Here is a 15,535-nt window from a genome sequence, read left to right on the forward strand (position 1 = left end):
TCAGAGTAAAAGGGGCTGAATACAAATGCAAGCCACACTGTTCCATATTTATTTGTAAAAAAATTTTAAAACCATTTATCATTTTCCTTCCACTTCACAATTATGTGCCACTTTGTGTTGGTCTATCATATAAAATCCAAATAAAGTAAATTTTTTTGGTTGTAACATGACAAAATGTGGAAATTTTCAAGGGGTACGAATACTTTTCCAAGGCACTGTATTTTAACCGTATTTCTAAATCTAATACTGCATCTACGACAACAACATGGTTTTGTAGTAGAAGAGTCCAGATACTTAACTGTCCTGCCTGCAGTCCAGACCTTTCACCAACAGAAAACATTTGGCACGTCATGAAATGAAAAATAGAACATAGAAAACCCAGAACTGTTGAGTAGTTTGAAATTTTTATCAAGCAATAATGAGACAAAATTCCTCTCTCAAAACTCCAGCAATTGGTTTCCTCAGTTCCCAGACATTTACAAAGTGCTGTTAAAATAAGGGGATTTGCTCACTGTAGTAAGCATGGCCCTGTCCTAATTTGTTTTGAGACATGCTGCTGCCATCAATTTCAAAATTACCTTATTTTTTTCTTATAATGGTACCATTTCTCAGTTTACATATGTGGTATGTTTTCTATTTTCCACTATTTTCCAGAATAAAATATGGTTTTGGAAGATTTGTAAATCATTGCATTCTATACTCATGTAACATGAGCATACACTAGCAGAATTTTGTTCAACAGTTTTCTTTGTAAGAACGTTGTAACAATGCTCATTTGTTTTTCGAATGGTTAGTGGGTCAAATCGACCTTCGTCAAGTCAAATTGACTACAGTGGTGAGAAAATTCAAAGGACCAGGATGGAAAAATGTTCTCGAATGTATGAATTCACACCAGTGTAGATTTCTTCCAGTAAAGTCCATTCATTACAAAATCACATGTTAAAAGCAAACAAAATCTTGAACTACTTTCAAATGATATTCAAATGTATTGAGAATGTTCATACCTAGCTTTACACTACTTCATAAATACCATCCACGGTGCACTGATCTGACCTTAGCTTGATGTTCAGAAGAGGAACAGAACTCCTCTGAGATTTCTCTACCATTTGTTGCTGGTAAATGCATGATGCTGCAAACTTAAGAAGGAATGGAACTAAATAGTATAGTAAAGGTATTTAAATAAAACCAACAATTTATGCAGTGCATTACATATTTTTCCATTCACATTGATCCCTGCCTCCAAGGAGCTTACAATCTAAGGTCCTTATCTTACATGAACACACATACTGAGGTCAACATAGACAGGAGCCAATTAAAGTACCAGCATGTCTTTGGAGTGTTGGAGAACATGCAAACACCATGCAGATAGTGTCCTTGCTGGGATTTGAACCAAGGAATCCAGTGCTGCAGAGCAGCATGGCTTTTTAATAAAGTAACTGGTAAATGCTACTATTTGTGCCTTCACCCTTTTGTAACTCCTAAACGCCTGGTTATCCTGCTAGTTTCCCTTCCTTCATGTAGCATTATATACATTCCAAGCATGGAAGCAGATCTGTATTTGTATGGTTCAGCTTGCTGTCCAAAGTACCTGCAGCCCTATATTTAGCTTTTCTGCCATGCCTGTAGGAGTATGGATTGCAAAAGGGAAAGCCTTGTAGAATGCATGGGGGAACATATGTCCCTGCTCTCCCTGATTTCATTCTGTTGGACATGCTCCCCAAAAAGAGGGAGGAACAGAGACAGAGAGGCCATGCGGGCACATGAGTGTGCAATCAAGCAGCTTTAAGCTCCATGCACACTAGCGTTTTTTTAAGGTAAAAAAATGCTGGACAAAAAACAATGGTAATAGCATGTTAGTAGCATTCAGAAGCATTAGCATTTTATTTGTGATTTTACAGTACATGTAAAGGGAAAAAAAAGCTAGAAAAAAAGCTGTTAGGAGCGTTTTAGTAGCGTTTAGCATTTTTCTGCTGGAAAAAAACTACAAAACATTTTTTTTCTGCTCCTAGATCCTGAAGCTCAAAAAAAACCAATAACCTAAAGTAGAGTGCATGGAAATATAGGATAACACTATTTAGCTTCTAGGAGCAGAAAAAAATATGCTGATAGTAGTTTCTAGGAGCTTAAAAACGCTAGTGTGCATGGAGCCTTGGCTTTATTTTCACAGTATAACTTTATTTTATCTGATTATGCTCAAATATACTTTACTTGTGCACATTTGGAACTGAATGCCAAATCTATTCTAGCCCAGCTGAGTACTTCTATGGTAACCCTAAAGTAAAACTGTATTCCAATGTATTATATACTATCACATGTTTTTATCTATAAACAGTACTAAAGTGGTTGTAAACCCTTACATATCCCCCGTGAAGTGACTGGCCTCCTGTAATACACAGAGATGAAACAAATCCTCCTAAAAACGTTGTACCTGTTTATTTGTAGTCATCTTTTCTTCCCAACCGTTCAAAGAACCATCTCCTGCTCCTCTTGCAGTCCACCACCAGTGCTATCAGCTTCTCCTTGCTTTGGGTGCCTACTTAGCTAGCGAGATGCATGCTCCCAAACAGTTCTTTGTGTGTCCATAGACACACACAGTGCCAGTAAGCCACACCTTGCTCCCTCCTCACTGGAGTCTAACAGCAGAAGGAGCTTATGGCTACCGTCAGCTCCTCCTGTGATAGCAGGGAGTGAGGGGAATGGTGCTGGAGCTGTAGACAGTGCTGGAGCAGTGAGAATTGTGAACATGAAACTTCCGTGCTACCTAATCCGTGTGTTGTGATGTAAATACAACTGTGTAATCAACATAGAATAAAAGTAAAACGAATGTGTAAAAAAGTAAATGAGACGTGTATAAAAGAATGCAGATATGAACCAATGAATATGCGGCGCTTCCTACATGTGTAGTGCTGGAGCAGTGACCATTTGGTATGTCGGGCACTGCCCGAGGGCCCGGGGTCAGTAGGGGGCCCCATGAGATGCCCCTGGTATCTTTCATAGGCTTTTTTGGGTGAGGTTTGAGTGTGTGCGAGGTCACAGGGGCCCCATGATCCCCTATTGCCCGGGGGCCCCATGAATTGTCAGTCCACCCCTGGACAGGAGCCAGGGAAGTGTTTAATGATGCAAATTGTTAAATAGTGTCATTTGTATTTTGGCTGCCTAGCCGATAATGTGCTGGAAAAAAAAATGTTCCCTGCTCTGACCAGCTTCAGTGCTGTCCTCTTCTCCCTGACATCTTGGGCTGTGAATGGTGCCTCAGCATCATCATGTACAATGCAGGACTAGTAACCTGCATTGTACATTGAGGAGACAAGCATGAGACTGTTGCTGAGAGAGCCTTAGTGAGATGGCAGAGCTGGACCTTTTGCATTGATGGAGAAAGCCTATGGGAGCCAGGAATAAGGTTGGTATTACACTCTATTCCTATTGCCTTACCCTCTAGTGCAGGGGTCTTCAAACTTTCTAAAAAAAGGTCCGATTTCAAACTTTAGAAGGGCCAGACTGTGGCCAGAGGGAGTAGAAAATGTCTTGGTGTCAGTGGGAGTTAACAGTGTCCCATCTTTGGTCTCAGTGGGAGGAATAATCCCCCATCATTGGTGTCAGTGGGAGGAATAGTGCCCCATCGTTGGTGTAAGTTGGAGGAATAGTGCCTCTTTGTTGGTGTCAGTGGAAGGAATAGTGCCCCATCATTGGTGTCAGAAGGAGGAACAGTGCCCCATCGTTGGTGTCAGTGGGAGGAATAGTGCCCCATCGATGGTGTCAGTGGGAGGAACAGTGCCCCATGGTTAGTGTAAGTGGGAGGAATAGTGCCCCATCATTGGTGTCATTAGGCAAATAGTGCCCCATCGTTGGTGTCAGTAGGCAAATAGTGCCCCATTGTTGGTGTCAGTTGGAGGAATAGTGCCTCGTTGTCAGCAGCCGGAACTATGCACCACTGTTGCTGCTTATGGTCTAAGAGCCGGATAAAAACAAGCAAAGGGCCACATTTGGCCCCAGGGCCACAGTTTGCAGACCACTACTCTAGAGTTTATTATTATTATACAGGATTTATATAGCGCCAACAGTTTGCTCAGCGCTTTACAATATAACAGGAGACAATACAGCAACAATACAGTTCAATACAAGAGGGTTAGGAGGGCCCTGCTCCTTGGAGCTTACACGTAACAAGCAATCAACCCTTGTAGTGGGTGGAAGGGGCCCTCACTGCAAGGGTATTTTTCCAGCCTGGAGTTCAGCCTTAAATCTGAATTCCAGGTATGGGTATTTTTGTGTAGTTACATTGTGCAGCTTGGATCACTATAAGTATGCATGTCCCATACCTGGCAGTTCCCTGTGGAAGCTGGAAATCACTGTAGCAGACAAAACTACTACAGCGATTGCTGCTAGCTTCTGGGTTCTATGTCAAGCGGCTTCTCTGCTGCTTAGTAAACAAAATAGGATGATCGATTGGCACAGGACCATTCAAAGAACACTTTGCATTTATTGAGAAAATGCAAAGTGTTCTCTGAATGGCGCACGTGCCAAGCAAACAACCTCCTGTGCTCACTAAGCAGCAGGGCAGCCACTCAGCATAGGGCTCGGAAGGGCTAACCCTCAGTGGATTGACTATGACCCATCTACACATAGTTCCTGTTGCAGTAGCAGTGCCAGTAAAACTGAACTACCAAAGGGGCACAGCAATTTTTGTATACTAGCATGAAAAGTCAGTGTACAATGGAAGGTAGTGGCACTAGTCCTAGTGACTTGTGTTTAATTTTAATACAAGAACTAATCCAGAACATTTCCAGAGCTCCAACACACAAAGAAGCACTGCATAGCAGCGTTGCTTTATACATGTACATAATATATTGTTTGCCTAAGTATATTGTCTTCTTATTGCCACAAGCGTCAAAAGTCACAAAATCATGCAACTAAGAATAAAACTGCCCCCCTGGGCAGAGCAAACAGTCCTATGTATAAAACCAGCACACATTTTATCCTTCAATCCCCGGACAGTCTTAGACCTACATATGCTCTCACCAGATTCTTCATATCAAGCACACGTTGCATATAATTCAATCTTCCTTTTCTCCTCTTCTTTTCCTGTCCACTCCACTGCTCCCCCCCCCCAAAAAAAAACCAGTATAGTGTAGTATGTTCTACTTATCTATATAGTGTGATACATCCATGTGCTCACTTTACAAGAACCATGGCGTACTCCAAAAGTATAATTCACCATGTGATCAATAACAACAATTATTCGCAATAAATACTCTTACCCTCCTGTAATTAATTCTGTGCATGCAGTCTATATAAATCTCCTCAGCAATACATCTCACACTCTTCTTAGCGTATAAAGTGCACCATCCACTTCCAGTGTTCCACTTCTTAAATGTGCTCCTCACTTCCCTTTTAGGCATGCACCTTACCCTGCGTGAATAAGTATGTGCCTTAAATCCTCCTTTTCTTCTTCACTTTCATCTCTTCTCTACAGTTCTTCATATCCTCCTGACCAGTATGCAAAATTATTATTATTATTATACAGTATTTATATAGCGCCAAAAGGTTTGCTCAGCGCTGTACATTATAGTGGGGGACAGAACATGAGACAATACAGTAACAAAACAATACACGAGGGGTTCGAGAGCCCTGCTCTTTGGAGCTTACAATCTAGGAGGGAGGGGATAGTGGTACAGGAGGAAGTGGCTGTGGGGGATGGAGTGGTGGGAGGAGTAGAGAGATCGGTTGTTAGGTGAGGGTGGGGTAGGCTTCCCTGAAGAGATGGGTTTTCAGGGTGCGCCTAAAGGTGAAGAGGGTAGGTGACAGTCTGATGGATTGGGGTAGTGAGTTCCAGAGGATGGGGGAAGTCCTGGAGAAGTCCTGCAGTCGGGCGTGGGAGGAGGAGACCAGGGAGCTAGAAAGTAGGAGGTCTTGTGAGGAGCGAAGAGTACGGGTTGGGTGGTATTTGGATATCAGGTCGGTGAGGTAGTTTGGGGCAGCATTATGAATGGCTTTGTATGTCAGTGTTAGTATTTTGAATTTAATGCGTTGAGCAATCGGAAGCCAGTGGAGGGAATGACAGAGGGGGGTGGCAGAAGCGGAGCGGTTGGTAAGGTGGATGAGTCTGGCCGCTGAGTTAAGGATAGACTGAAGCGGGGATAGCCTGTGTTGGGGTGGGCCGGTGAGAAGGAGTTGCAGTAGTCCAGACGTGAGATAATAAGGGAGTGAACGAGTTGTTTAGTAGTGTCTGGGGTTAGGAACGTACGTATTTTGCAGATGTTACGGAGGCGGAGTCTGCATGAGTTTGCCAACGATTGGACATGGGGTTGGAAGGACAGATTTGAGTCTAGAGTGACACCTAGGATTTTGGCTTGCGGGGTGGGACTGATGGTGGCGTTGTTGGTCGTGATGGAGAGGATGGGGGGGGGCACGGCTGGGGGGAAAATTTGGAGCTCGGTTTTGGAAAGGTTCAATTTGAGGAAATGGAGCGACATCCAGTCTGATATGTCGTTCAGTAGGTGGGCGATACGGGCGGAGACTGAAGGGGTGAGGTGAGGGGTGGAGAGGTAAATTTGCGTGTAATCGGCGTAGAGGTGATAGTTGAAGCCGTGGAAGTGTATCAGTTTGCCGAGGGAGGAGGTGTAGATGGAGAAGAGAAGGGGCCCGAGGACAGAGCCTTGGGGGACCCCAACAGAGAGGGGGAGAGAGGGGGAGGTGGTAGCGTTATAGGTAATGCTGACGGAGTGTTGGGATAGGTAGGAGGAGAGCCAGGAGAGAGCGGAGTCTCTGATGCCAAGTGTAGTTTATTAAGGAGGAGGCGGTGGTCAACTGTGTCGAAGGCCGCGGAAAGGTCGAGGAGTAGGAGGACTGAGTAGTGGCCATTAGCTTTGGCGGTTAGCAGGTCATTAGTGATTTTGTAGGGAGTAGGGCGGTTTCGGTGGAGTGTAGGGGACGGAAGCCAGACTGTAGTGGATCGAGGAGGTTGTTGTCAGTGAGATGGGAGCTTAGGCGATTGCAGACTAAGCGCTCAAGGAGCTTGGATGTAAATGGCAGCAGGGAGATGGGTCTAAGGTTGTTCAGGTCGGTGGGGTCCAGGGAGGGTTTTTTGAGTATGGGGGGTGATGTGCGCGTGCTATAGGGGGGAGGGGAATGCGTCAGTAGAGAGGGAGAGATTGAAGATGTGGGTGAGGGAGCGTAGGATGGAGGAGGAGGGTGACCGGAGGAGTTGTGTGGGGACAGGGTCAAGGGGGCAAGTGGTGAGGCGGGCTTCTGAGAAGACCTTAGTGACCTCCTCAATGGTAGCAAGGCTGAAGGAGCGGAGTGTTGGGGAGGTTATAGTGTGGGGTGTGTTAGGTGTGGTGGGGGGCAGGGCAGTTGAGAGGTCAGAGGAGGGGAAAGTTGATGGGGTTATAGTGGGAGGGAGGCTAGGTGGGGAGGTAGATTGAGCATTGGCGATGTCCTTACAGATTGCGTTGATCTTATTTTGGAAGTGATTGGCAATCTCGTGGGCGGTGAGTGAGGTACTGCGTGGAGGTGGGGGGGAGAGAGTAGGGAGTTGAAAGTGGAGAAGAGCCGGCGAGGACAGGTGGAGAGGGTGTTGATGAGGGTTATGAAGTAGGCTTGTTTGGCGGCGTGGAGGGAGGTGTAGGTGAGGAAGGCGGATTTGTAGAGGGAGAACGTTCGAGGGGATCTGGTTTTGCTCCATAATCGCTCCAGCGCGCGACTGCGTCGTTTATTATTTTTAGTGTGGACATTCTGCCAGGGTTGAAGCCGTCGGGGTCTAATGCTACGTGTGGTTAGGGGTGCTAAGGAGTCTAAGGCAGCTGAAAGCGAGTCGTTATACGCAGTAGTGGCCAGGTCAGGGCATGACAGTGGAAGGATACTGTCGTACAGACGGTCAGCTGCAGAGTGGAGAGGGGCCGGATTCAGGTTGCGGAGGTTGTGGCTGGTGATGGTTTGACGTTGGGGGGAGGTGATAGAGGACGGGGAGATGGAGAACGTAATGAGGTTGTGGTCAGAGAGAGGGAAAGGGGTGTTTGTGAGGTTGTGGAGGGTGCAGAGATGGGAGAAAACGAGGTCCAGGGTGTTCCCGCTGGTGTGGGATTGTGTGCATTGTGTAAGTGCAAAAGAAGATGTCAGGAGCCGCCGCGACACGCAGCTCGGTGCAGTGTGCCCGTTCACACTGGTGTACGGGCACTAGGTCCTGGCCGGCCGCGGCGGAGACGGAACCCGCGCATGCGCACTCGGAGCCGCGGGTGCACACCTGGCACCAATGACAGCGCAGGGCGCGGTATTAAAATCCGCCCTGCGCTGACATGAATTGCCGTTCGGTCTCTCTGTGTTCCCGATCCTGCATACTCGTGATTCTTGATTGTTGCTGACCCAGATTGTCCCTGACTGTGCTGTACTCTCCTGCTCTGACCCCTGGCTTGCCTGACCTCCCTCCTGGATTCCCCCTATTGGATCTGATCTTCTGTTGCTGACCTGGCGTGTGACCCAACCATTCTCTGCCCGCTGCTTGTACCGCACTGCTCCCACGGCTACCGACTCGGCTTGTCTGACCACGCTCCTGCTCATCCATCCATCTACCTTGCTTTGGCACATCCGCCTCTTCACATCAGGCTCTCACCCTGCAGATACCTCTGGCGGATCCCTCTACCACGGGTAGGTGTACTCAGGGGCTGCGACCTGGTCTCGGTTCACTCCAAGTCCATCCCCACCATCGGGGGACCTGGTGAACAAGCAGACCGGGACTTAGACTCTGCGCTCTGGGGAATCCTAACCGGTGGTTGCTAGAGGTACCGCCAGGCGGTTCCTTACAGAGGAGGTTAAGTGGAGGAGTTGGGATGTAGCCGGGTTGTTGACATTGATAGGGGTATAGAAGTCTCCAAGGATGATGGTGGGTAGCTCAGGGGAGAGGAAGAAGGTAGCCAGGCGGAAAAGTCATCAAGGAAGCGGGATATGGATCCAGGAGGCCGATAAATTACTGCAATCCTCAGAGGGGTGGGACAGAAGAGCCGGATGCAGTGGGCCTTGAAGGAGGAGAAGGATAGAGAGGGGGGGTTTGAGAGCACCTGGAAGGTGCTCAGCGGTGACAAAAGCATGCCGACCCCACCACCTCTATGACCGCTCGGTCTGGGTGAATGGGACCAGACGAGACCTCCATAGGAGAGTGCCGCAGGGGAGGTGGAGTCAGTGGCTTGGATCCAGGTTTCGGTGACCGCTAGGAGGTTGAGGGAGTGGGAGATAAATAGGTCATGGATGGCGGTGAGCTTGTTGCAAACCAATCGGGCGTTCAGGAGTACAACCGAGAGTGGAGGGGTGGATGCGGGGAGGAGGGGGACAGGTATAAGGTTGAGGGGGTTGCGGCATGTAAAAACCCAGTACTGCCTATGAGGAAGTGACGTCAGACGCAAATCAGAAGTGCCGCGGAAACGGATTATTTAAAGGCACATACTTATTCACGCAGGGTAAGGTGCATGTCTAAAGGGGAGTAAGGAGCACATTTAAGAGTTGGAACACTGGAAGTGGATGGTGCACTTTATACACTAAGAAGAGTGTGAGATGTATTGCTGAAGAGATTTATAAAGATTGCATGCACGGAATTAATTACTAGAGGGTAAGAGTATTTATTGAGAATAGTTGGTGATATTGATCACAAGGGTGAATTATAATTTTGGAGTACGCCATTGTCCTTGTAAAGTGAGCACATGGATGTATCACACTATAGAGTTAATTAGAACATACTACACTATATTGGTTATTTTTGATTTTTGGAAGTACGAGCAATGGAGTGGACGGGAAAAGTAGAGGAGAAAAGGAAAATTGAATTATATACAATGCGTGCTTGATATAAAGAATCTGGTAAGAGCATATGGAGATCTATGATTGTGCGGGGATTGAAGGATAAACTGTTCGCTGGTTTTATACAGTCAGGTCCATAAATACAAGTGACCTCTCCAATCACGTTGTCTAACAATATACTTAGGCAGTCCTATATACAGTCAGGTCCATAAATATTGGGACATCGACACAATTCTAACATTTTTGGCTCCATACACCACCACAATGGATTTGAAATTAAAGGAACAAGATGTGCTTTAACTGCAGACTGTCAGCTTTAATTTGAGGGTATTTACATCCAAATCAGGTGAACGGTGTAGGAATTACAACAGTTTGCATATGTGCCTCCCACTTGTTAAGGGACCAAAAGTAATGGGACAATTGGCTTCTCAGCTGTTCCATGGCCAGGTGTGTGTTATTCCCTCATTATCCCAATTACAATGAGCAGATAAAAGGTCCAGGGTTCATTTCAAGTCTGCTATTTGCATTTGGAATCTGTTGCTGTCAACTCTCAAGATGAGATCCAAAGATCTGTCACTATCAGTGAAGCAAGCCATCATTAGGCTGAAAAAACAAAACAAACCCATCAGAGAGATAGCAAAAACATTAGGCGTAAACAAAACATCTGTTTGGGACATTCTTAAAAAGAAGGAACGCACCAGTGAGCTCAGCAACACCAAAAGACCTGGAAGACCACGGAAAACAACTGTGGTGGATGACTGAAGAATTCTTTCCCTGGTGAAGAAAACACCCTTCACAACAGTTGGCCAGATCAAGAACACTATCCAGGAGGTAGGTGTATGTGTGTCAAAGTCAACAATCAAGAGAATACTTCACCAGAGTGAATACAGAGGGTTCACTACAAGATGTAAATCATTGGTGAGCCTCAAAAACAGGAAGGCCAGATTAGAGTTTGAAAAACAACATCTAAAAAAGCCTTCACAGTTCTGGAACAACATCCTATGGACAGATGAACTTGTACCAGAGTGATGGGAAGAGAAGAGTATGGAGAAGGAAAGGAACTGCTCATGATCCTAAGCATACCACCTCATCAGTGAAGCATGGTGGTGGTAGTATCATTGCGTGGGCATGTATGGCTGCCAATGGAACTGGTTCTCTTGTATTTATTGATGATGTGACTGCTCACAAAAGCAGCAGGATGAATTCTGAAGTGTTTCGGGCAATATTATCTGCTCATATTCAGCCAAATGCTTCAGAACTCATTGGACGCCGCTTCACAGTGCAGATGGACAATGACCCAAAGCATACTGCAAAAGCAACCAAAGAGTTTTTTAAGGGAAAGAAGTGGAATGTTATACAATGGCCAAGTCAATCACCTGACCTGAATCCGATTGAGCATGCATTTCACTTGCTGAAGACAAAACTGAAGGGAAAATGCCCCAAGAACAAGCAGGAACTGAAGATAGTTGCAGTACAGGCCTGGCAGAGCATCACCAGGGATGAAACCCAGCGTCTGGTGATGTCTATGCGTTCCAGACTTCAGGCTGTAATTGACTGCAAAGGATTTGCAACTAAGTATTAAAAAGTGAAAGTTTGATTTATGATTATTATTCTGTCCCATTACTTTTGGTCCCTTAACAAGTGGGAGGCACATATGCAAACTGTTGTAATGCCTACACCGTTCACCTGATTTGTATGTAAATACCCTCAAATTAAAGCTGACAGTTAAAGCACATCTTGTTCCTTTAATTTCAAATCCATTGTGGTGGTGTATGGAGCCAAAAATGTTAGAATTGTGTCGATGTCCCAATATTTATGGACCTGACTGTATATAGGACTGCCTAAGTATATTGTTAGACAACGTGATTGGAGGGGTCACCTGTATTTACTCTTTCTTATCTTATTTCCAGTATTTTATGTATATCCTTCCTGCAGCTGGTACAGACCTGTGCAGTTAAAAACCCTTATCAGAACTAATTTATTCTGTATCTGCACTTACAAGTTGGTATCTTAATTGGGAACCATGCTTCCTGTATCTCTCCCGGGAACTCTTTTGAATCTTGATCACTAACGATGGCAGCACCATCTTATTCCCTTAGCTGGCAAAGGCGCAAATTCAAAGGGACAGGGCCTCTTATCGATTCTGACGACCAATTGCCAGAAGCAGGATCGTGGCAGAGTCGCCAGTCTGACATCAGCCTTAGAGTCCTCCTTTTCAATTATCGTGTTACCAGTTTTAAAAATGGTTTAAAGGAAAAACAGGGAAGGCGGAGTTGGGGCCTGTGACATGGTGGACATTTTTAAAGCTCATTTTTCACAAAAACAAAAATGCTCCCTTGTAGTATGGTTGCCCCTGACCTGCAAGTTTAAAATGCTCATTTAAAGTGGTTGTAAACTCTTATATATACCCAGTGAAGTGTCTGGCATCAGGTGGTACACAAAAATGAAACAAATCCTACTGCAAGTTGTGCCTGTTTATCTACAGTATTCTCTTCTCTACATTCCTTCAAAGTCCAGAATTTATACAGCTTGTCTGGGCTTTCAAAAAGCAGGGGTCGGGAAGCTGAAGTTACACTCTACAGAGAGCAGTTAGAGCTGATTAAAGGGAAAGGACACACCTCCTTTCACACAGCACACAGGGACAGAGCTGTGGCTGTCATTCACAGACTGTGTGCTGGAACTCCCTTGTCATCTTTTTCTCTTGGTGTCAGGAAAACCTGTTAGAAGTGATTTGTGCTGATAGCAGAGGAACAAGGTAGCAGACAAAAATGACTAGTGTTCTGCTAATAAAGCTATAAAGGGATATGCTTGGTTCATATTTCATGTCTGAAGTTTACAGTCACTTTAAAGTGATTCTAAAGGCTTATTTATTTATTTTTTTTTAAGAAAAAATTAACAAACATGTCTATACTTACCTGATGTGTGCAGTGGTTTTGCACAGAGCAGCCCAGATCCTCCTCTTCTCGGGTCCCCCGCCAGCACTCCTGGACCCTCCCTCTTGTCGGGTGCCCCCACAGCAAGCCCTGCCCCCTCTCTCTTGTCCCTGGCTCACTGGCTGTGATTAACAGCAGTGGGAGCCAATGGCTCTCACTTTTTTCTCAGCCAATGAGGGAGGGAGTCCATGGATAGGTGAAACTCCAATGCACATCGCGGGATTGAGAGGGGCTTAGGTGAGTATTACGGGGGCTGGGGGGGATCTTTGAGCTAGTGCACCATAGGCCCCCATCTCCCTGTATATCAACTGCAAGGCAAAAAAAGGCAAGCTTAAAGGAGAAAGAAGGCCATGTATCATGTATGGCCAACAAGTTCTTTGGATGCCACTGGCAAGTCGGGTCTAAACCGGAATGTTTGCTACAACACTAATTTTCTTATGCTTACCCTTCTGCATTACAGTTACATGTAAAGCAAAAAACATGCTTTATTGGCATAGTTACCCTTTAACTATTCCTAAAAATAGAAAAGCAATTCTAAATCAAATACACTTCATTTTTATGCCTTGAAATTGCCTTGACAATTATAATATTTGATGACAAGTGTGCACAGACTCTGCCATCAATACGATTAAAAATGATCTGACTACAGCAGTGTTTGGATAATTTTCTATGGGCTGCAATTCTGCCAAACCAATGCATAATAGCAAATCACTCGTAACGGTGGGCAGCGCACATTTGGGATTCTTTAAATTGGACCTTCCCCCCAATAAAATTGACAGTAGCAATGCTATCCTAGTTTGAGAAGTAATAAACGTTTTAATAGTAACTTGCTTTTAAGGTGGAATTTTACCCAGACCAACTTGATAAAAAATAATGTTCTTTAGCCAGGAACATACATTCCACATTAATAATTATGCTACCATAATCAATGTGTGTTGTAACTTGTCCCCAGCATTGTTTCTGTTTCTTCTTGCTGGAGGCTGTCATTTTGCTGACGCCCAGAGCCCCTGAGCAGCAGTAAATCTTTAGACTGTCAGCAGGTCAGCATGACAGCAACTGAGTATGTGCAGAGCAGGGTGAGGAAGTGTATTACTAGATTTTACACAGTATAGGCACTTATTTTTAATGTTTTACATAGCTATACCTATAAAAGGGACCAGCCTGAAGAGGTCTAGCATGACTTTATTTTGTGACTAAAGTTCCACTTTCAGTTTTCTACAATACCCAATACAAGTCCCCACTTAAAAGATGTCATCAGTGGCCCACTAATGAGATCTGCGCTTAATAACAGGCATGCGCCGTGCAACTTCTGGAGTGGTTTATTATTGAATAATAGCAAACCACACCATGGCCAAGAGGATGTATGCACAAGATCAGTTGGGATCTTAATGGAAGGCACTGGTAATGTAGCCTTCCCAGGAGACAGATCTGAAGCCCTGGCTACATCACCAGTGCTGACCAGAGGATTTAATAGTCCACTTTAAGGAAACTATGTGTATGGAAACACAGACATGTACACTCAGATATTTGCAGTAGAAAATGTAGGCTGGAATCTGATTGGCTGAAATAAACAATAAAATAAATTTTCTTTGCTATTTTATTCACAAATTCCACTGTGTGGAACTATTAGGCGACAAATGAAAGCTGAACTTCAGGCAGCTATATATTATATAAGATACAAATTAACATGGTTGCGTATTAAATTTAGTTTTTTTTTGTTAAAGAACAGCAGTATAAGTACCCGAATTTGATTTGGTATTAGCCTTCTGCAGTCCCTTAGAAAGCTAAGACTGGGAGAAGGAGAAGCAGCAAAAGGAGTCAATCTGTTGTGCTGCAGTGACAAGTGATATGCTGACTGGAAGAGCGAGCACAGCAACACTGAAATGAGTTTACCATTCTGCTGCTTCTCCTTTCACTGTCTGGTTATAGGCTGTGGGATAGGATTCCTAATGTGTAGCTTAACTGCAGCAGAGGAAATTCAGGTCTTCTTCCAGCTCGGAAAGGGCTGCACTGTGTAAATCTCAGAACTGGATGGGCAGAATAGCTAATAATTTGGCATGTAAAACAGCTTTCCTATGTATATATTAATTTTGCTTGGAGTTCAGCTTTAACACAATACAGGGTAGAGTGCCCCCCCCCCCCCATTTGATGCAAGAAGAGCATCAGAGGTGCAGACATTATAGAGCCACCCTCAGGTAAATACTAGAGCAATGTGAAACTAAACACAGCTTCATCATATACAAAAAAGGTGAAAATCAGCACTGGAAAATGTAACTGAAGGAAACAACTGCAGTACTACCATAGGGGACTGGGACCTGTGGAGAATTTAGTCCTTGTTAGAATACGGTTTTATAGATACCTTTGAAGCTCACAAACTGGCCCCTGCCATAAGGGAAGTGCTGGGTAGATGTCATATTACTTCAAAAAGTTAAGATGAAAACACATTGCCAATTACTCACTTCATGAAGTGCTTCATTGTTGATGCCTCGGAGATCCAAGTGTCCAATCTTCAGCAATTTTCCCGATAATAGACTTGTACTGACAAAACCTGAAAAGAGTCAGCAGGGAAGACCGTTTAGAAAACACTAAATGGTAGGCTCCTGTGTTCCAGCAGTTCTAAGAAGTTTAATCATTCGGCGCTTCAAGTCATTTGCATGGCCATTTTTATTTCCTCTAACATTTCACATGCAAAGTGCTTTAATATTTACTTTTGAACAAAGGGTCCATATATCAGCTATGTGACTGGAATATACAAAATGCACAGCACTGAGACTTTCATTTTTTGAGGCAAATCTACACCAAAACCTGTCTTCACCTATTTG

At 44.7% G+C, this 15,535-nt stretch overlaps 1 protein-coding gene across 3 annotated transcripts in view; it reads right to left on the reverse strand.

Moving 5' to 3' along the window:
• Nucleotides 1-15,535, reverse strand: part of ELMOD1 (ELMO domain containing 1) — a 188,221-nt gene that overhangs the window by 106,421 nt on the left and 66,265 nt on the right. For all 3 annotated transcript variants that reach the window (XM_089687305.1, XM_089687303.1, XM_089687304.1), the window contains one exon: nucleotides 15,173-15,261. In XM_089687305.1, the coding sequence (XP_089543431.1) occupies nucleotides 15,173-15,189 (17 nt within the window). In that variant the 5' untranslated portion in view covers nucleotides 15,190-15,261. Of the gene's footprint in view, nucleotides 1-15,172; nucleotides 15,262-15,535 lie in introns of those variants that run through there.

This window comes from Staurois parvus, unplaced genomic scaffold (genome assembly GCF_062004578.1).
Source record: "Staurois parvus isolate SC_StPar_1 unplaced genomic scaffold, SC_StPar_1.0 ptg000422l, whole genome shotgun sequence".
Lineage (NCBI taxonomy): Eukaryota > Metazoa > Chordata > Amphibia > Anura > Ranidae > Staurois > Staurois parvus.